The 21,702-nt window shown below is 46.3% G+C and overlaps 1 protein-coding gene across 3 annotated transcripts in view; it reads right to left on the bottom strand.

The window, feature by feature from the left end:
- Window positions 1-5,955: 5,955 nt before the first annotated feature.
- Window positions 5,956-21,702, bottom strand: part of PLEKHB2 (pleckstrin homology domain containing B2) — a 40,932-nt gene continuing 25,185 nt past the window's right edge. For 2 of the 3 annotated variants that reach the window (XM_069464943.1, XM_069464968.1), the window contains 2 exons: window positions 14,334-14,442; window positions 5,956-8,751 (listed from right to left, as the gene is read on the bottom strand). In XM_069464943.1, coding sequence (XP_069321044.1) covers window positions 8,615-8,751; window positions 14,334-14,442 — 246 coding nt within the window. In that variant the 3' untranslated portion in view covers window positions 5,956-8,614. The remainder of the gene's footprint in view (window positions 8,752-14,333; window positions 14,443-21,702) is intronic. The other variant, XM_069464959.1, reaches the window with a different exon arrangement.

The following is a 21,702-nucleotide window of genomic DNA, read 5'->3' on the forward strand; positions in this document are numbered from 1 at the left end:
AGCATGGCGCTGCCACAACACCCGGGGAATTTGATCAACAACTTGGGGAAACCGTAAGTGTAGCTCTTCTGTCTGCAGCTGGTCCCTCCTCCTGCTCCCAGCCCCTACTCTCCTGCCCCCAGGCTCAGGGCTGCTCCAGATACCCGCCCCTTGGGACCAGTCTCCACCTCCAGCCCCCTGGGGCTGGGGGCCTGAGGACCAGAGGCCTTTCCTATTACCTGGCAGTGGGGCTCCTGCTGCCTTCCTGGTGTGTCTTGGGAAACCAGCCGAGGCTTTAGCCCTGAACAAGTCAAGGCCACTTCCTCACAGATGGCCTGAGTGTTTGCCAGGAGTGACACGCTTTGGATCTTAATCAGATGTCACCTTCCAATCTGAGTATCCAACAGAGTGTTATTAGGCAACTCCACCGCTGCCGTGCTGAGCACTTGGGCTTCAGTGACCTCCCCTGTAAACACCGTCCTGCAAGCAGCCCTCAGCGCACCGGCTCTGCCACATGCTCTTCTGAGGGTGGCTTGTGCCTGTTAATTCCTCACCCTCACAACCTTCAGGGGCAGATGCTGGCATTGTCCCATTTTAAAGATGGGGCTGCTGAGGCTCAGGGAGGATGTGAGGAGGAGTAGAGACAGCCGGGCCTTCTCTCTCCAGAGCTCCCCTCTGCCTCCCCGGGCCGTGATGGGGCTTCTCCTACAGACCCTGTGTTGTGCCAGGTGGCACGTGGGCACCATCGACAGCCAGGCCTGGGTGACTCATGCAGCTGACACGGGGCCAGACTTGCGCAGGCAGCGGAGATGGCAATCATACTGGCCACCCGGGCACTGGACACGCAGAGCGCAGGACTGAGGCTGTCGGTGTGGCGAGTGAGCACTCGCAGACTCCGCACGAGGCCAGGCATGCGGTGTCCATGCAGAGCCTCCCAAGGGCAAGCTGTGCCCACCTGGACCCCTCGTGCTCCTGTGCTGGCCAGTGGCCGCAGCTGGCGCCCGGCGAGGGGATGTCAGTGAGGAGTGGAAGGAGCTCCACAGGCCCCACGCCCCGCGGTACTCAGCCGGCCCAACGCCCCGCGCAGGGCCCGTGCTGCCCCAAGCTCCAGGGGAGCCCAGGCCCCTGCCCGAGGACTCCAGGCACGGAAAGCTCCAGGATGGGCACGGGGAACTGTGCGCACGCCCTGCCGCCCTGCTCCTGTCCTCTCCATTTTCCACGAACCGTGTCAAAGTCACCATTGCCCTCCATGTGGCACCTCCAGTGCTGCCTCGCCAGGCCCCCCATGCCCCACCCCACGCCCCTTACCACCCCGTGCCCCAGACCTCTGCACCGGCATCCAGACAGTCCCTCCTAGACATTCAGGACAAACCTCACCCTTCACACCCTGCAGTCCTGAGTCCCTGCCCCCAACCCCCACCTTGGAGTCCCCCCAGCCAAGCCCAGAGCTCCGTCAGAAATCACTTCCCTCCCCCGACAACAGACCCCAGCAACACAACTCACGTGCTCCCCAGCTTGGCCCACGAAGCTGTCATCCCCCCAGCCACTCCTCCAGGTTCCCAGTCCCCGGCCTGGAGCCACTGCCGCCCAAGCCTGCCCAAGGGTCCGTGTCTCCCAGCCCGCCCTGCCGGTGGCCTCCACACCTGCTCCCTGCCTGGAAACCCAGTGGCTGGCGAGCGCCCACTGGGAGGGCGTTGCCGGTTGCCCTGGCAGCAGGCAGCGACCTGGCCTGCTCCGGGCACGTGGTCAGCGTACACGGGGGCATGTGGGCCTTGAACTCAGGGCAGGGCTTAAGGGGCAAAGCCTGCGTGGACGTGTTCGCCAGGAGGCTGGCAGGCCCCAGGCCTGTGGTGGCAGTGGGGCAGTGCAGCTGCAAGGCCGGGGGTGCCTGGGACACACAGCCCAGGGGCTGCCTCAACACTGGTGTGACGAGACCAGGCAGGGAAGGGAGGCCCACCTGTGAGGACTGGATGTGAGGGGTCCCAGGGCTCTGGCCGGGGCTCACAGCGGGATACGGCGCGTGGTGGCTGGAGAAGCCTCATGGGGCAAAAGGAGGGAGATACGACTTGGCCCGAGTTGCGGGCAAAGAGTTAGGCATGTCCCTCCCATACCCCGTAACACGCTACAAGGCACTGTGGGGTGCCCTGGTCTCCGCCATGTAGGACACTTACCATGTGCACCGATTCGATGCCCAGATGACTCACCCTGGGCAGCCAGCAAGGGGCAGGGAAACACATCCCCCCTGACAGAGGCTCAGGGGTGACCTTCAGCAAGCCCCTTCTCTCAGGACCTCATCCGTCTGGTGCCCCTTCTGGCTCGGAAACGGGTCAGGGACCAGAAGCAGGTGCACAGCCCAAGCCCAGCTCATGACCGTGGAGCAGGAGCACAGGCACGAGGACTATGACTCTGAAACTGGGCCCACGCCCTGAGCCACACACTGCCTCTTCTGTGCTCAGTCCCCAGACTTGAACAAGCAGCCCTGGGGCGGCCTGGGAAGAGGTGGGACAGCTGGAACATTCCTGAGGCTGCTCTGACACCCAGTGGCAGCTCTCAGAACTAGCGCTGCACAGAGAAGTGTGGGGGAGTGGGAGGGACTGTGGGGAGGGGACGGGTGTCCAGGAGGGGGAAGTCCACTGTAGTCCAGTGGCTCTCAAAGTAGAACCGGCAATGGGAGCGCCCTGATTCGGGAGGCTGGCCCTGCTGGGTGGACTGCATGTCTGATAGGTTCCCGGGCGCCGCTGCTACTGCTCTGGGACGGAACCATGAGTCTAGGAAAGGAACGGAGGAGATAAAGGGAAGGGAGGTCTGTGCTCCCACCAGTGCCTACCTCATAGAGGAGGTGACCGCACTGTCCAGGTCCATAGCCAGAGAAGCGATGGAAATTGAATTCAGTGCAGCCCCAAGTCCTCCCTAACGGTCCCTGCTGCACATCTGCTGACCAGATCGTGGCTTGCATCTGTCCCCACCAGGCAGGTGAGGCCGCTCCTGAGAATTGGGACTGAGCAGCCTCCACGGGTGCCCTGCCCAGCACACCTCCCTGAGGGGACCCAAGGTGCTCACCTGGCCTGTGACAGGTAAATAAAAGAACCAGGCAGGGCCTCCCTGGGGTGTTGCTCAGGAGCACCCCGGGTTCACTGCCCACTGGCGTGACCCTCTTTGAGGAAATGTCATCCTGGCTGAGCTGCCGGCTCTCCTGGGGCCCGGGGGAGGCGCCTCTGACCTGACTCCCACTTCCCAGGAGAGCCATGCAAAGCTGGTGCCAGGCACCGCCCCTACCCCTCCCCCCCCCACTGGCCAATGTCTACCCCTGGGTCTGCCAGCACAGCAGGAGGGGGGGAGCTGTGCCTGTCCAGGGTCTGCTCTCAGCACTGTGCCGAGCTGGAGGGAGGCCTGCCCAGCACTCCAGAGCACGGTAGGCAAGCAGGCAGGCAGGCAGGAGCAGGGGAAGGCTGTATCCGCAGGGCAGGGCAGGGCAGGGCAGCCAAGGCTGCAGAGGCTCTTGGGGGCTGGTAAACGGCCAGACTCCCACCCACCTCCAACTTCCTCAGCACGTTCAGTCGCAGGAAAATGCATTTCTGAGCAGCTCCTAGGCACTGGAGCTTGGACCTCAATGTTCCTGAGCCGTTGGCAAGGCGGCCGAGTCGTGTTCCCCAAGGTAACAGGTAACATGGGAGCAAGGTGGTAGGGTTGCCTCATCGCTGCCGGGCCAGTCCCAGGCCCACAGGCCCCAGAGCCAGCAAGCAAGCCATGCATGAGCGCGGGCCTACCCTGGGGCCTCAGGGCTGGCACCTGGGCACACCCGTGTCCATCACCCGGTCTATCACCCCCTGAAGGCCGTCATAATGAACATTTACTTTCAGCATACAAAGGTGCCGACCACGGTTAGTAACAGGATTTGTTCTGTAAAATTGGATTCAGTCAAACGGCAGCACTTGAGGACCTAGAAGGCCACATGTGGCCTTAAGGCCGCAGGTTCCCCACCCCAGTAGGTGCTTCACATCTGTACTGACTCAGTTAATCCACATCACAGTCCTTCAAGGTGCTCCCTTCTTGGGCCTGTTGTACAGAGAGAGAAGCAGACAAGTCACGCTGTCCCCAAAGCCACACGGCTGCTAAGTGCCCAGCAGTGAGTCAAGTCAGGCTCTCTGTCCCTCCAGTGGGTAAGGCAAGAGCAACAGTCAGATGTGAACAAGAAATAAAGCTCTTCAGCACCCAGCTGCTGAGACCTGGGCTGGCTCACGACAGCAGTTGGCCTCTGCTTTGCACTTTGGGGTCCCAGTGTGATCTGGAGGTGCAGACCACATAAGAGCTCTGAGCTACCCGCCAGGTCCACACCACCTTGGAGAGCCCCGGTGCCCGGAGGAGTGACTTTTGTATATTCTAGCATTGTAAGCAATAGCAAAAGTCAAAGGGTTTTGGATAAACCGTGGGGCAATTAAAATGAATGAGGAGGTCCTTTATGAACTGACAGAAATACTCAGACACGGTAAGTGGAAAAAATAAGGCACAGGCCAACCCACATCGGCATTGTCGCATTGTCACGGTATGACCTAAGGACCCGAGGGTGCCCCAGAACCCCACTAGGTCCTCCCTTTCCAGCTACACAGCTGTGTGAGGCCATTTTCCCCTCAAATACCCCAACCAAAACCCAAACCACAACAGATGAAATGCTGCTACGGGAAGCAGCTGTCTTCCAGTAAGCCAGACACTGCAGAAAACCTTCTAAATGAGAAAACAATGCCATGCCTGATTTTGTTTTGAAAAGTATTTTTTTATGAACTCTATTTTTTAAATGTCACTATATAATAGGTTTATCATTTTTTAAAGTTTTTTAATTTCTCAAATTTTCTAATATGACTAATATTAAGTAAAGATACAAATCACATTTAAAAAGCTCTTTTGGGAAGGCCTTAACCCCAAGACCAAAATTTAGTCTCAAGACAAAAATTGGGTATCTTGGTATGTATGGTATACTTTTGTGTAAAAAAGGGAGAAAAAAAATGTGAATCTATGTTTATACCAGCTTATTACTACATATCAGCTTACTTTGCATAAAGAAACTCATGAAGGATGAATAGACCAGTATCAGTGGAACTGGGCGGATAAGAGATGGTTTACTGAATATTTCCTTTTTGTTTAACTTTTGAAGTAAATTAGAAAACAAGCCAAGCCCTGGAGGTAGCCAGAGGCACAGGAAGGCCAGTCTTCAGAAGATGGGACAGTCAGGCTGGAGAGCCTGTGTGGTCCCCACGCTCACCTCACATCCAGAAACAATGGATTGGAACACTGGAAGAATCGAGGCTTCTTCCGGAAAGAAACAAAACCGTGAGACCCAGCTTCCTAGGGTGGGACTCCCCATCTTAAACTGTAACAGGCAACCACCCATCACCACGTAACTAGAGTCTGCAACATGTGAGACAGAAAAATCAGCCCAGAGGAGACTGAGGTAATTCAGGAACCAAAGGAAATCTAAAATAATTTTTAAAAGAAACAAAAAACACAAAGTCATGTGTCCAAAGACACTAGAGAAGTTACTGCAAACACACCACCAAGGTGATCAGGTCAAGGAAAATACTGTCAGTTTTCTAACAGCTACCCTAACAGTGTGATTACACAGACCACCCATGTCTGTGGAAATCACTCTCTCATGCACATGGCACAGGGAAAAAGAACACGCTTTAACCTCAGAGACGCAGGCTTCACCTGCTACCTGTGCGCTCCTGAGTAAATGAACTTCTGAGCCTCAGTCTCATCCAGTGGAACGTGGATAATAACGCCTTTAACACAGTTATTGTAAGAACCGAGTGACTTGCTTTTCTCTGATGTGACAATACATTCTCTAGCATTTGGCAGGTCCTCAATCAACGGCATTCTTAGGGTCCACGGCAGCAGAACAAGCTGATGGTGTGTTGCTACAAAATAACATTTAAAAGACAACAGAAGTCACAATGAAACATGCTTTAAGGTTAACGATCATTTAATGTATTGACATTTTCACTTATAAATGTACAATTTGCATATACAGGAGGGGAAAATAGGTTCTGTAGACACAACATGATACTAGTAATGGGGAGGCAATTACAAACAAGATCAACTCTGGAAAGAAAAGTGGAATTGCATTCCATGCCTTATGTCTACACAAACTAGGGAAGGAAAAGAAAGATTATACAACACCAACACTTGATGTGGAAAATACACTTGGGCCACTTTGTCTCAACTGCAGGACCTTCTTCTCATGATCCAGATGGTGATCCTTGTCCTGGATGGCCTAAAACAAGGTCTAGCCTTGTTCCTGAATGACAATCTGAGACATTAACCATAGGTCTCCCTCTTCTCTCTAGTCCCCAAAACGCTGAAGTCAGCTCAAGGAACTAAAAGATCACATCAGCTATGTGTACAATGGCAATGGCCAACTTCTCCCAAGTACAGATCATTATTTAAAAATACACATGGAGGTAAATGCTTCCTCAAACATGAACAAGAAACCTTCCAACTCACGCACTTAACAAAGGACGTCTCTGAGAAACAGAGGCAACAGAAGGTTGGCATCTACAGGAGTTGTGGCAGGGAAATGATCTGAGCCCATTCACCCACAGTGTGCATGTCACACCAGGCCCAAGTCTCTACTGACAGGGAACTTCCGGGCCCCACTGTGACTGCCTCATGAGGCTGGCCCCACAGGGGACGGGGACTGGGACACACAGGTGCCCAAGCTTCCATCCATACCTCTCCTCTTCAGCCAGAAGAGCACAGGGAGACATCTGCTTCAAGTGCGCCCAAGTGGCATAACTAAATATTCTGTGGTGCCCATAATTCCCACCCAGTAACTCCAAGTTCAATTAACACTTGATGCAACATGAAAAGCTGTTAGTAGGTGGAAAGTAAAGCATACAGCTCTGACAATGGTCACAATCTGAACAAAGCCATTCTCATCACACAGCATGTAAAATCCTCAAAACAGCATGTTAAACCCCTGACACTAGTGTTGTCACACTCTGCTTCTATCCAGGGATGACAGGCAAAAACATTCCTTCCAGGAAGACAGACACTCCCAAGTCAACAAGACCCCTACTACTGGAGAAAAAACAAACCTGGGGTCACCACCCAGGTCGTTTGGCCTCTGGTTTCACATGGAGACCTGTGTGCGTCCTCAGACGGAGCGACTGGGCAGGACAGCAAGAAGGAATCACGTAACCAGCCAGGCAGAGTCTGTGCTACCTGGAGCGTATTTTGGGGAAAACGGGACCACATGGAACGTGGGAGACACAGTCACTGTGCTAAACTGCCCTTGCAAAAGTACGCTGTTCACAGCATGCAGGACAGAAAACCGGAGTCTTTAGGAGCTCTGAAATGTGAAATAACAGAAATGTGAATATTTGAAATACATACTTCATCATTTTGGAACTTCATAATACTGGAAATAAGAATATTTGACAGAAAGGCAAGACCATGGGATTTCCAGAAGTCACACATCTTGGGGCTCAAAAGCGAATGCTCTAAGCTTCTCTATCACATGTGGGTCAGGAACAAAACACAGCTGGGCTCCCGGCCAAGCTGAGGGATGCTCTGAGCAGGTCCCTCATGTCCCTAGGGTCCCTGGGCCCCATTTCCCTTCAACCTGAGTCTTCCTGCTACGGTTCGTTCCAGCCACAGGGCCACACTCTGGCACAGGACAGGCCTTCAACGGGACAGAAGAGCGTCCTCCACCCAGCACAGCCCCAGAAGGCCTGGAATAGGAACATTCTCACTCTGGCCCTCCCACCGTCTCCCTCACCATTCTTTTCACATCACTCTCACAAGTAGAAAAATAGGTTATGAGTAGGCTTAGGCAGCGAGAAAAAACCCAAAGCAGACCTAAAACCACGTCTCTGAATAAAGCAAATCTACCTCCACACACTTGTTTGTTACTGTTCTGCCTTCTTCAAGTTTTGAAGGATAAAGCCCTAAAACTTTGAGGCACAAATCAATCCCTAATTCGGGATGCTTCCCAACTATCGCTACCAAAAACATACAAAAATAACACGAGAATAAGCAGCTAGGGTTAGGCAGGTTTCTGAAGCATCCTTTCCCCAAGAGGGGATGTATGTCCCTGTCATCCTGAGTGCCAGCCTTGCTGGGGCCTGCAGAGACAGAGGGGGGTCCGGCGCTCTCGCGTCACGGCCTCAGGAAGCTGCCGGGAGCTGACCGGCCCACCACGCCCAAGGTGACACGCAGCCAGTTCCGGTCTGAGGTTTGAAGGTCTGAAGTTAAATGAGAAGCTGTCTTCCTTGCCACAATCACTCCTCTACTCATGTATCACTAGATTACTGGCACAGCACAAACACAAATTATCCCTTAAGCACTACAAGCTAAAAAGAAAATGCCTCTCAAAACAGGTATGTTCAAATAAGGTATTCCAAGAGTTCCATTAGGAAAGTCTTAGAATGAGCTAGTGCCCCTAAAGAGTCCGTGTTTTAGCTAAACAGTGCAGTCCTTCTCTGTGATACTTACATGGACTAGTTATGATTATGATGTCACTACTTTCAAAAGAACTATTAAAACTATTATTAGAAACATTTACCACAAACAGAAATGCCCTGCAAATCACATTATTGCACACAGGGTTATCGCTCTGCACACCAAGATCTCAAGGCCTCTAGAAGACCCAGAACAGAGACCCTAAGGCCATGCCCGTGGCCGCTCCGGCCAGCATGCCCAGCGCCAAATCACTGTCGTTGTCTCGGTACCGCTCACGAATGATGACTTGGTTGGTAGGCTGCTGTCCATAAAGTCCTAAAAAAGAAAGAAAAAAACATACCTCTGAGGAGAGTTTGTGAAGTCCAACATTCACACAAACAATAGCTCACTCAGCTGTGAACATGGTGTTGATCACAACAGAGCCGTCCCCGCCTGCTGCTGGGCGTGTGGGGGCAGTGAGTGCGCCGCACCCCCTCCACACAGGTGCAGCACGTGGCCTGCATCCCTGACACCGCACTGGGAGGAAAATCAAGATCCTCGGCTGGCCAAGGGCCAAAGTCCCTAACGCGGGTGACGAAGCTGCACATTCCAGCCTCATTTCCACTTCGGCCTCCACACCACACCTGCTGTGAGGGCAGACAGACGGGGGTGTGGGAGATACACAGTGTGCAGACAACAGAGGCCAGGAATGCCCACTGAAAGCCACAAAGGAAAAGGCCAATTGAAAGCAAATTAGCTTCTTGGTGTTCATGCAAACCAATTTTTAAATTAAACTTAAATCTTCTAATATAACTTGCTCTTCATTTTCAATCACATGTCTTCACAGGAAAAAAAATAAATATTTATGTTAGAGGTGAGAACTTCTAAAAGAGCAAACTTCAATCAAATTTAATATTTAATTTGCATGATTCAAATTTACAACTGGAAATGTTCTCTATGCTTCCTAGCTATACTGCCCAGTAGCTAATGAGCTTGCAAATTTCTCACGTATCACCAGGGTTAACTTTCCCTCTTGATCCCCTATTTCTTTAACAGTTCAACCCTAGGAGAGCTAGAAACTAATCCAGTAATAATGCGTACATGTAGAGGAAGCACAGAGGGAAACCAGCAGTGTCACAGAGCCTAACGTTCCCAGTGCTTACCAATCTAAGCACTTACCACATCACATGCATGTACACACTGACTCACTTAACTGAATACATTCTTATCCCCATTCTGCAGACGGGCAAACTGAGGCATACAGAGGCTAAGGGCAAGAAGGGCACCCAGGCACGCTGGCTACAGTCTGCACTCATACCCACTAATACCCAAACACTAAATAGAGGATGACGGGAGACAGAAAAAAATCAAAGGCACAGAGTAGCAGAATGAAACCATCATAAATCTAAGGGCTGGTCAGGTATAGGTAACAGCAATGGAAGTAAATGACTTCCTACCGCAATGTTTAAATTTCAAAACTAGTGAACTGTGGCATTCACTTTCGCAACCTCAAAATTTAAAAATGTTCAGTTATGCAACTCCAACTAGCAAAACGTAACACAGTGGAACTTGTAAGCTGACCAAATGAAAAGATCCCCTACAAAATCTAAACTCTGGGTCCCCCCGCCACAGGTCACACTGAGGTCCTCTCACTGCAGGACCAGGGGCCACCCTTTTGTGGTGCCTGCTTACTCACCTCTGCCCCTACCGGAAGCTAACTCCTCACCAAAGTCAGGTGTGGATATTTCTCAGTCATACTTAATTTACTGAATGTTATATAAACGGTCAAAATGTGAATGAGAAAAAGGCAGATACTGTTCCTATGACAACTAAGTTAGAGACTACATACAGTACAGACTAAATAAAGGAAGGTCACTTTTACAAATTACCATCGAGTCATGGAATGGAGAAAACTACAAAGATGGGGAAGGGAGTGCTGTCACCACAACACCTGAAAGTCCGCTGTGGACTTGTCCCTGGCAACTGCAGTGCAATGATGTATCAGGAGGACGATCCCCAGAAGGCAAAAATGGAAGACTGCAAGCAAAGGGGCCAACTCAAAGACAAGACCTCAACCCCACAGCAAAAGACACCTGACCCAATGTCCATTAACAAAGCTAAATTAAAGCAGGACACTTATAGGACGTACACGGCACTCTCTGTACTTTTCCAGCTGGCTGACTGACCACTGGTCCTAATCACATTAAACAGAAGGACTTTGTGCATAACTAGGAGGGTGCCTATGGCCTAGCTATAGGCAGCGAGACCCTAGCAGGCAGGACGGCAGGGAGGTGGCAAAGCACCAGACATGAGCACCCATCTGGTGGTCGCTACAACCTGCTGTGGCACGACCACAAACCCACTTGGCCTTCACAGCAAGCAGGTCTGCTGGCTGCCTGGTCACCACACTGAGGCAGGACAACCACCAGGCTCGGCCCTTCCTAAGCACGTGTATCTGCTGGCTGGTCACAATCCCTTCTGACTCAGCCCCTCTGGCAGCAAGTATAAGAAGTGCTGCCCTTGAGAGTGTGATTTCTACTCGATTAAGGAGAGTCAAGGACAAGGATGTAATCTGATTTCCACAAATCCCCTGTACAACTACTTCTGCAATACTTCTGCTCTTCTATACAGTAAAAAGCAGCAGTGATCTCCCTGTTCTGTGGACAGGAAGCTAAATAAGAGGCTGGCTCTCATGTGGGAAGGCTAGGGCTCAAAAACCTACCACCACCATCAGGACCCCAACAGATAAACGGGCAAAGGAAAATAATTCACACAAGAGGAAATATAATTGGGGAACAACCACAAAGACAACCTTTATCCTTGCCAGCCATCCTAAAAATATAAACTAAAGCAGTTTGATGATGCCACTTGAGACCCATTGAAGCTATCAAAGCTTTTAGAGCATCACAATAGGCAATCTTTACGGAACTACAGAGAAACCTATGTATCAGCAACTGCTGGTGGCATTATATATTGGAACAGTGTTCTGGGAATCAACTTGGTAAAATGCTATCAAGACATATCATAATATTAGCAGATGAAGTGATATAAAGTCTGGGATTTCCCTCAAAATAATCCAGAGGTTTTTAATGGTATCAAAAAAAGTCTATGCCTTTGACGTATTCATTTAACAGAGGCGCTCCTTGACTTACAACAGGGTTATGTCGTGATATACCCATCGTAAGCTGAAAATGCATTTAAGATACCAAACCTTGGCCGGGCGCGGTGGCTCACGCCTGTAATCCTAGCTCTCTGGGAGGCCGAGGTGGGCGGATCGTTTGAGCTCAGGAGTTCGAGACCAGCCTGAGCAAGAGCGAGACCCCATCTCTACTAAAAATAGAAAGAAATTATATGGACAGCTAAAAATATATAGAGAAAAAATTAGCCGGGCATGGTGGTGCATGCCTGTAGTCCCAGCTACTCGGGAGGCTGAGACAGGAGGATCACTTGAGCCCAGGAGTTTGAGGTTGCTGTGAGCTAGGCTGACGCCACGGCACTCACTCTAGCCCGGGCAACAAAGTGAGACTCTGTCTCAAAAAAAAAAAAAAAAAAAAAAGATACCAAACCTACCAAACATTATAGCTTAACATAGCCTACTTTAAATGCTGATGTCAGACTACAGACATTAGTCTATAGTTGGACGAAATCAACTAACACAAACCCTGTTTTATAATAAAGTGTTGAATATCTCAAGTAATTTACTGAATACGGTACTGAAAGTGAAAAACAGAGTATGGGTACTTGAAGTACAGTTTCTACAGAACACATATTGTTTTCACACCACCTTAAAGTCAAAAAATCATTAAGCTGACCGATCCTAAGTTGGAAACAGTCCATATAGAGAAACATATTCTAATGCATATTCAATAGGAATAAAAAAGAAAATGATTGAAGATGTCCATAGCAGTATCATAACAAAAAAAGAAAAACGGGAAAAGAAAAAAACAAACAGCCAATGCTGGAAGGTTCAATACATTACTCGATATGATAATATACAATCACTAAAAATACTTACAAGTATTATGTAGCATTCTGGACAAACATATGACGTTTAAAAATCAGACTAGAAATACAAACGGCAATGCATGATTACAAGGATAAAATAGTTACTTTATATGGGGAAAGTACAGCAAGTCTTCCAACAATGTCATTTTATTTAATTCATTTTTTATAATGTTGATGAGAAAAAAAAATTCAATTCCCCACTGGAGTCACTGCCTTTGTGGAGTTTGGACATTTCTTCCAGGTCTGTGTGGGTTTTCTCTGAATACGCCAGTTTCCTTTGCTAGGTGAACTGGCATGTCTACACTGCCCCAGTCTGAGTAGGTGTGGCTGTGTGTGAGTGTATCCCGAGACGGTATGGCAGCCTGTCTAGGGCCAGTTCCCACCATAAGCCCTGAGGGGCTGGTATAGGTTCCAGCCACCCTCTACCCTAAACTGTAATAACTGGGTCAATAATTATCTTGCCTTTATTAATCTTTCTTAAATGTACATATAGCTCACCTTTATTTCACTGTTTAATATTAGAAGTGTTTTGGTCTTTATTTAGAAGTTTGGTGATATTTTTGTGACCAGAAATACGCTGTAGGAACTTAACTCTTATTTGCATCAATTAGCTTATGGTAAAACTGGTTTTGTTGCACATCATTTCACTTAAAAATGCAGTTTCCAAGAACCTGTCAACAACGTTAAGTGTGGACTTACTGTAATTCAAAGAAAAATATTTGCACTAAGATCACAGGATGATGGACAACTATTTAATCTGTCATGATTATTTATTATTATTTTATTGGTTTTCAATTTGACATGAAAAGAAGTCAAGCAAGGCAGAATCCTCCAAAGTCGTTCCTAGTTGGGTGAACTTACATCAGATTCCAGGAACAGATGAATATTTTGAATACGAGCTTTATTTCTACTCAAAAAAACCACCTCTCCTATTAGGTGCTAAATGTATCAGAAGCCAAAGTAACTATCAGTAGTTACAAGAACACCACCTAAGAGTGCGATCTTGGGGCCTCTGACTTCTCTGGACACCCCCAGCAGTGACTACCCACCCTTCTGGTAACAGCTCCCCTTCCACTGCCTCTGCACTGAGACACCGTGCTAGTTTTGCTCACAGCCCGAGACAACTACTCTTCCTGTAGACCCCCACATTCCCTGTCTCAACCTGAGCTCTGGGGGGTTCCACCCCCCAACCCAACCCCCAGCACCAACCCGATGTGCTTTGCCCCCTGCACCTGCCCTGCCTGACTTCACCGGGCCATCAGCTACAGCTCCGCCCTCCCCCTCCCTCCTGGCACTCCAGGCCGACATGGCCCCAGGCAGCAGCCAGCATTCTCTCACGCCTCCATTCTGGAGAACCCCTTGCCCAGGAGACCCAGGACGTGACACCTGTGTATGAGCGGTTACTCACACCTACTCACACCTACCACTCACACCTACCCTTTCTTTCATGTGAGGTGAAAAATAGGAAGAACACGTCCAAAGCCCAGAATAAATACTAGGCCCTCCAGGCCTCCATTCCATTGTAAAATAGATCATTACCTCAGCAGTGACAACTTTCCAAGGTCATTACCAGAGGGAAAACACAAGTCAAAGGTTACCTCTCATCCTTTAAAAATGGGCCTATTTTGGTTGCTTCTTAATATAAGTGAATCCCAGTAAATACAAATTCTTTTCTTAAGAACTAATCTGGACACAATAGCAAAGTTCTAAAAATCAAGCCTACTCTAGCTTTGTAAATACAAAAGGCTTATATATTTTTTTATTTTTAAGAATAGTGGTAGAATGATTTGTGGTCTATAATCAGAAAACTTAGCTCACTTAACCTTAAACTGAAAAATAAAAATTCTTACAGGCTTCACTGGTCTGGCCAGTAAATGAAGAGCAACAAGGAAGGGAAGGCTGGCACGAGTTACCTGCGTAGGGGTACTGGTAGGGCATAGCATACGCCTGCCCATTCGCGGCATAGACAACTTGAGTTCCTGGTGGGTACGCGCCACTGTATGGACCATAGCCGTATGCCTGCTGAAAAGAAACAGGCCCATTAGAAAGACAATTTTGAAACCCTTGATATTGTATTAAAATTGGGTCTCCAGATTGTAATTGGTAACATTTAATGGTCAATAATAAAAAAAAAAAGTGAGAGTGTGTATGCCCCTTCTTTAAGGTTAGTTTAAAAAAATACTTACAAATGGAGTCCACCTTCAGGCTGTAGAATGAAGAAGGCAGAAAAATACAACAAGAAAAAACTGGACTTACAAGAGATTTGGATTTCAATTCAGTTGTTGTGTTACCTTGACCTTCAGTGAGTCACCTACCTAACTACTCTGAGCCCTGTTTTGCTCATCTGTAAAATGATCAGGTTGGACCAGGTGATAAGATTTATCCAAAACCAGTATTCTCCAGGTGAAGCCAGCCTAGAAGCAGAATCCTCCCAGCCCAATTTCAGCAATTCCAGGCAGCATACGGAAGATGAGGTTGCCTGAGGTCTGGTACCTAGACAGGCGACTGACGGCTTTCCGGCCACATGCACCTCTGAAAGGGCACTGCCAGAAGTGGACGGTGGGCAGCAGACCCCCCTCCACTGACTGAGCGAATGACTACCACGTGCTGAGAAATACCCAGAGTCTGGCTTCCTTCTGTGCTCACAGGTGAGAGGGAGCAGACAAGCGTACAGACGACTACAATGGATGTCGTGCATGACAAATGCTCTGATACAGGAGAGAAAAGGGAGCTGCGGCTCAGCAAATGTGTGTGTGCATCTAAACCTGTCACCTTACAAATGCAGGAGACAAGACTTTTGCTTCTGGAAGATGGAGGAGACATTCTTTCCCCAATTCCTCTGCTAAGTACAACTAAAATCCCTGGACGTGATATACCAGACAGACACAAGGAGACTGGATAGTGGAGAGGAGGAGGCAGACTGGCCAGGAACTTTAGGACCCAAGAGAAGATGCACAGTGCGTCCCTGGGATTCCTTTTTCTTTCATACATCCCAGACTGGATAACGGAGAAGTTGGCAACCTGAAAATGCCAATAAGTGCACACTAAAAAGGCCTGAGAAGAGCCTGTTCTCCCTACCAAAGAATCTAAGAAGGAAACGGGCAACTAGCAAGAAAGAACATCTTTAGACCACAACCACTCGATTTCAGGCAAACGACACAGAAAAACCTGCAGCCCCACCCAAACTCCCACCAGCAAAGGCCAAGTGTGAAAAGCCTGAACTTCCTGCTCAGCAAGCAGTAACAAGGCACCCTCGCATAGCATAGTAGCTGTCGGAGAAGGCTGAGAGGAAGCCGAGAATTCGCCCCTGCCAGACGGAAACAAGACAGCCCCATCCCACTCTCTGGTGTCAATGGAGACCATGTGAGGAGCCAGAACCCCCACCTCCGACCATCAGAAATAAGGTGCCCCTTCCCATCCCACTGGAATGACATCAGCAGAGGCCTAGAGGAGGGTGAGGACTTTCAGGACCACTCAGTGGCAACCGTGGCATCAACAGAGGCTATTTGAGGAGCAGTAAGAAGGAGCCCTTCCCCTTCCCAGACAGGGTGGTCTCAGTGGAGACCTAGTAAGAGCCTAAACCCCCAAACACCCCTCCTCCCACAGCAACCCCTGGGTATCAACCAAGGCCCAGAGGGGAGCCTGGACTTCCACCTCCACCTGGCAGTGATAAAGCAGCCCCCCAAGAGGAGGTCTGCTAAGACACAGATTAAATAAGATTCAGAGTCTTATAGTACTTAAAATGTCCAGATTTTACCACGTCCTCACTAGTAAGTAGGAGCTGAACGATGGGTACACATGGTCACCAGGTGGTGTGAAGGATGCTGGAAACTAATAAGGGGGGAGGGAGGGAGGAAAGGGAATGAGGGATAAAAACTTACATATCAGGTACAATGTATACTATTCCGGTGACGGGGACACTAAAAGCCCTGACTTCAGCATTCATCCATGTAACAAGAACACTTGTACCCCCTAATATTTTGAAATAAAGATTAATATATAAATAAAAAAATAAAAAGTCCAGGTTTTGATCAAAAACCATTCATCATAACAAGAACCAAGAAGATCTCAACTGAATGAGAAAAGACAATAAAAAACACCAACACCAAGATGGCAAAGATGTTAGAATTATCTAGAAAGGATTTTAAAACTGCTATCATAAAAACATTTCAATGATCAATTATGCAGACACTTGAAATAAATGAAAAAATAGAAAATATCCACCATAAAAACAGAAAATCTCAGTAAAAAATATATAAAGTTATATATTCAAATTTTTATATATCAAGATGCAAAAAATAAAAAATTTTAGAACTAAAAAAATACAATATAAATAATTCAATGAATAGCCTTAACAGAATGGAGATGACAAAGGAAAGAATCAGTAAACATGAACAGAGAGTAGAAATCGCCCAATTAGAACATAACAGACAGAAAACAGATCGAACCAAAACAATGAAGTGTCAGAATCAGTAAACATGAACAGAGAGTAGAAATCGCCCAATTAGAACATAACAGACAGAAAACAGATCCAACCAAAACAATGAAGTGTCTCTGGTACACGTGGGACTAACGGCAAACCTTACATTCGTGTCATCAGAGTGCCAGAAGGAGAGTAGAAAGAGGATGGGGCTAAAAGAAATTCACAAAATAATGGATTAAAATTTCCCAAATTTAGCAAAATACTGAAGCCTATATATATATATTCAAGCTGAATGAATGCCAAACAGCATAAACCCAAAGAAACACACACCAATACACAGATGTTAGTCAAACTTTTGAAAACTAAAGACAAAGTAACCACAGAACAAGCAGAAGGAAGGAAATAAAGACAAAAACAGAATCGATGAAACTGATCGAAAAAGTGAGTAAAACGAAAAGCTGATTCTTTGAGAAGATTAATAAAAACTGACAAACCTCTAGCAAGCTGTTAAAAAAAAGACAACACAAATTGCCAATATCAAGAATGAATGCAATGAGGATTACTACGGACTCTGCAGACATCACAAGGACAATAAGAAAACTATGAAAACTCCACATACATAAATTAGACAACTTATGTAACAAGGACCAATTCCTCAAAAGTACAAATTACTACAACCTACTCAATACCAAATAGAGAATTTGGATAATCCTGTAACTATTAAGAAAACTGAAGTTGTGGCAGGCGTAGAGGACAGGCAATGTGAGGACACAGTGAGGAGACTGTCTGTAAGCCAAGGAGAAAGGCCTCTAAGAAGCTGCAAGGCACCTTGGATCTTGAACTTCCAGCCTCCAGAACTATGAGAAAATGTGTGTCTGTTGTTTAAGCACAAAAAAATTAAAAGAGAGAGAGACAGAAAGAAAGAATATTGAATTTGCAATTAGAAATCTCCAGGCCCAGGCCGGGCGCGGTGGCTCACGCCTGTAATCCTAGCACTCTGGGAGGCCGAGGTGGGTGGATCGTTTGAGCTCAGGAGTTCGAGACCAGCCTGAGCAAGAGCGAGACCCCATCTCTACTAAAAATAGAAAGAAATTATATGGACAGCTAAAAATATATAGAAAAAAATTAGCCGGGCATGGTGGCGCATGCCTGTAGTCCCAGCTACTCGGGAGGCTGAGACAGGAGGATCCCTTGAGCTCAGGAGTTTGAGGTTGCTGTGAGCTAGGCTGACGCCACGGCACTCACTCTAGCCTGGGCAACAGAGTGAGACTCTGTCTCAAAAAAAAAAAAAAAAAAAAAAAGAAATCTCCAGGCCCAGATATTAATAGTTTCACTAGAGACTTCTAGCAAATGTTTAAAGAGAATTAACACCAATTCTACACAATTTCTTCCACGAAACAGAAGAGCAGAAAACACTTTCCAACTCATTCTATAAAGCCAGTATTACCCTGATACCAAAATAAGACAAAGAAAGAAATCTACAGACTAATACCCCTTGTGACTATAGATGAAAAAATTCTTAACAAGTATCAACAAGTAGAAATCAGCGACATAGGCTAGGCACACGTGGCTCATGCCTATAGTCCCAGCTACTTGGGAGGCAGAGGCAGGAGGATCACTTTGAGCCCAGCAGTTTGAGGTTGCAGTGAGCCTCGATGATGCCATTGCACTCTAGACCAGGAGACAGAGCAAGACCCTGTCTGAAAAAACAGAAAAAAGAAAAAACAGCCAGGTATGGTGGTGCATGCCTATAGTCCCAGCTACTTGGAAGGCTGAGGCAGGAAGATCCCTTGAGCCCAGGAGTCTGATAGTTTGAGGTTGCAGTGAGCTATGATGACACCATTGTACTCTAGCCTGGGCCACACGGAAACAGAGCAAAACCCTGTCTCCAAAAAAAAAAAGAATTAAGCAAAACACAAAAAGGATAATTATACACCATAACCAACCAGGGTTTATTCCAGGGAATGAAAGGCTAGTTCAGTATTTGAAAATTAATCAATGTAATCTACCATATTAGCAGGCTTAAAAAATATCACATGATCATATTAATTAATTGCAGAAAAAGTATTTCAAAAAATCTAACACCCATTCATGAAAAAAACTCTCACAACCTAGAGGAGAGAATTTCCTCAACTTGATAAAGAGTATCTGCCAAAAAATCCAGCTATCATACTTACTGATGCATTAAATACTGAGTGCATAGTTAAAAACGAATTAAATACCAAATTCAATACCTATTAAATACTGAATTAAACACTAAATTCATAATAAATGAATGCATCCTTAAAACTGAGTGCATTCCCCCTAAAATCAGGAACAAGGCAAGGATGTCCTCTCTCACCACTGCTATTCAACATAATACTGGAAGTTCCAACCAAGGCAATGAGGCAAGGTAAGGAAATAGAAGGCATACAGATTAGAAAGGAAGAAATAAAACTGTCCCTATTTGTAGATGACATGATTGTCTATGTAGTATATCCCAAATAATCTATAGAAAAAAGGATGAGTTTAGTAAGTTTACAGGCTACAAGATCAATATACAAAATCAATTCTATTTCTATATACTAGCAATAAACATGGGGAAACTAAAATTAAAAATACAATTACATCAAATACTAAAAAAAAAAACAAATACTTGTACATCTAACAAAACTTGTAGGCCGGGCACGGTGGCTCACGTCTGTAATCCTAGCACTCTGGGAGGCCGAGGTGGGTGGATCGTTTGAGCTCAGGAGTTCGAGACCAGCCTGAGCAAGGGTGAGACCCCGGCTCTACTAAAAATAGAAAGAAATTATAAAAATTAGCCGGGCATGGTGGCGTGTTCCTGTAGTCCCAGCTACTCGGGAGGCTGAGGCAGGAGGATCGCTTGAGCCCAGGAGTTTGAGGTTGCTGTGAGCTAGGCTGACACCACGGCACTCTAGCCTGGGCAAGAGTGAGACTCTGTCTCAAAAAAAAAAAAAAAAAAAAAAAAACTTGCATAGGATTTTTATACTGAAAAGTACAAAATGCTGATGAAAGAAATCAAAGAGGCTCTAAATATAAAGGCAGTGCATGTTTACAGACTGGAAGATTCGCCATTAGGTAAAGATAACTCTCCAAATTAACATGATTCACAGGCTTAAAGCAATTCTTGCAAAAGCCTTACACAATTTTGCTGTAGATATAAACAAATTTATTCTAATTTACATGGAAAGGCAGGGGAATCAGAAGAACTGAACCAATTCCAAAAAGGAATTGGGGGGGAGGAGGAATTGATCAGTTTACCCAATTTTAACTTATTATATAGCTACAATAATTAAGACTATGAGGTATCAAAGGAAGATAAAGACATAGATCAATGGAACAGAATAGAGAACCCATAAAGAGATACACACAATAGAACCCAGAAATAGATACATGTTATAAAAAATTAATTCAAAACGATCAGAGACTTAAATGTAAAACCTAACTCTATAAAACTTTAGAAGATAACATAGGAGAAAATCGTAGGAAACTTGGGCCAGGTGAAGCCTTAAACATGACCACAAAAGCACAATCCAGAAAAGAAGAACTGATAAATTGGAATGCATCCAAATTTAAAACTCTGTAAAAGGCCTTGTTAGGAGGAGAAGACGACGAGCTGTAGACTACATACAGGTTGAGCATCCCTAATTTGAAAATCCAAAATGCCTCAAAATCTCAAACTTTTTAAGTGTCAATACAAGATAGTGACCTTTGCTTTCTGGTGGTTCGATATACATGAACTTTGCTTCATGTACAAAACTATTTAAAAAATTGTATAAAATCACCTTCAGAATAAGTTTATAAGGTATATATGACAACATAAATGAATTTTGTGTTTAGACTTAGGTCCCAACCCCAAGATATCTCGTTATGTATGTGCAAATACTCCAAAATTTAAAAAAATCCAAAATCCATAACACTTCTGGTCCCAAGCATTTGGATAAAGGATACTCAACCTGTATTTACAAAAAATTCACATCCTGAAAATGTTATATAAGAATTCAAAAACATCAATATTAAAAAAATAACAAGACAATTAGAAAAATGGGCAAAAGACATGAAGAGACATTTCACCGAAGACACAGATAACAAATAAACACATAAAAAGATAGTCAACATCACTAGCTATTAGGGCTAAGGAAATTAAGACCACATTGAGAAATCACTATATATATTAGAACAGCTAAATTAAAAACGAGCAACAACATCAACTGCTGGTGAAGATGTAGAGAACTGGATTACTCATATATTACTGGTGGGAAAGTAAAATGTTAGAGTACCTGTAGTTTGTCCGAGTTTTTCTTAAAAAACTAACATATACTCACCATACATCTGACCCAGCAATTGCACACTTGGGCATTTATCTCAGATAAATGAAACCTATGTCTGCACAATAACCTGTACACAGGAGTTTACATTAGGTTTACTATCAACAGCCAAAAGCTGGAAACAACCAAAATGTCCCTCATCACAAAATGTGTCACATCCATACCGTGGAACACTGCTTGAGCAATAAAAAGGAACAGACTATTGGTATACACAACAACCTAAATGGATCTCAAGGGCATGAGGCTGAGTGAAAACCATCAAACTCAACATGCTGCATGGTCCATGCACATTGTTAAAATGAAAGAACTATAGAGCTGGAGAACAGATCAGTGGTTGATGGTTCAGTGAAGGGGAAGGAGAGTGTGACTATAACAAGGTGTAGCAGGAGGAAGACTTTGTGAAGAATTCTACATCTTGACTGAGGTGGCAGTTACACAATCTATATATGTGATAAAATGACATAGGATTAGACATAAACAACATACCAATTCCAAATGCCTGGTTTTGATTTGATCTAACATTAACAA

This window comes from Eulemur rufifrons, chromosome 1 (genome assembly GCF_041146395.1).
Source record: "Eulemur rufifrons isolate Redbay chromosome 1, OSU_ERuf_1, whole genome shotgun sequence".
In the NCBI taxonomy this organism is placed as follows: Eukaryota; Metazoa; Chordata; class Mammalia; order Primates; family Lemuridae; genus Eulemur; species Eulemur rufifrons.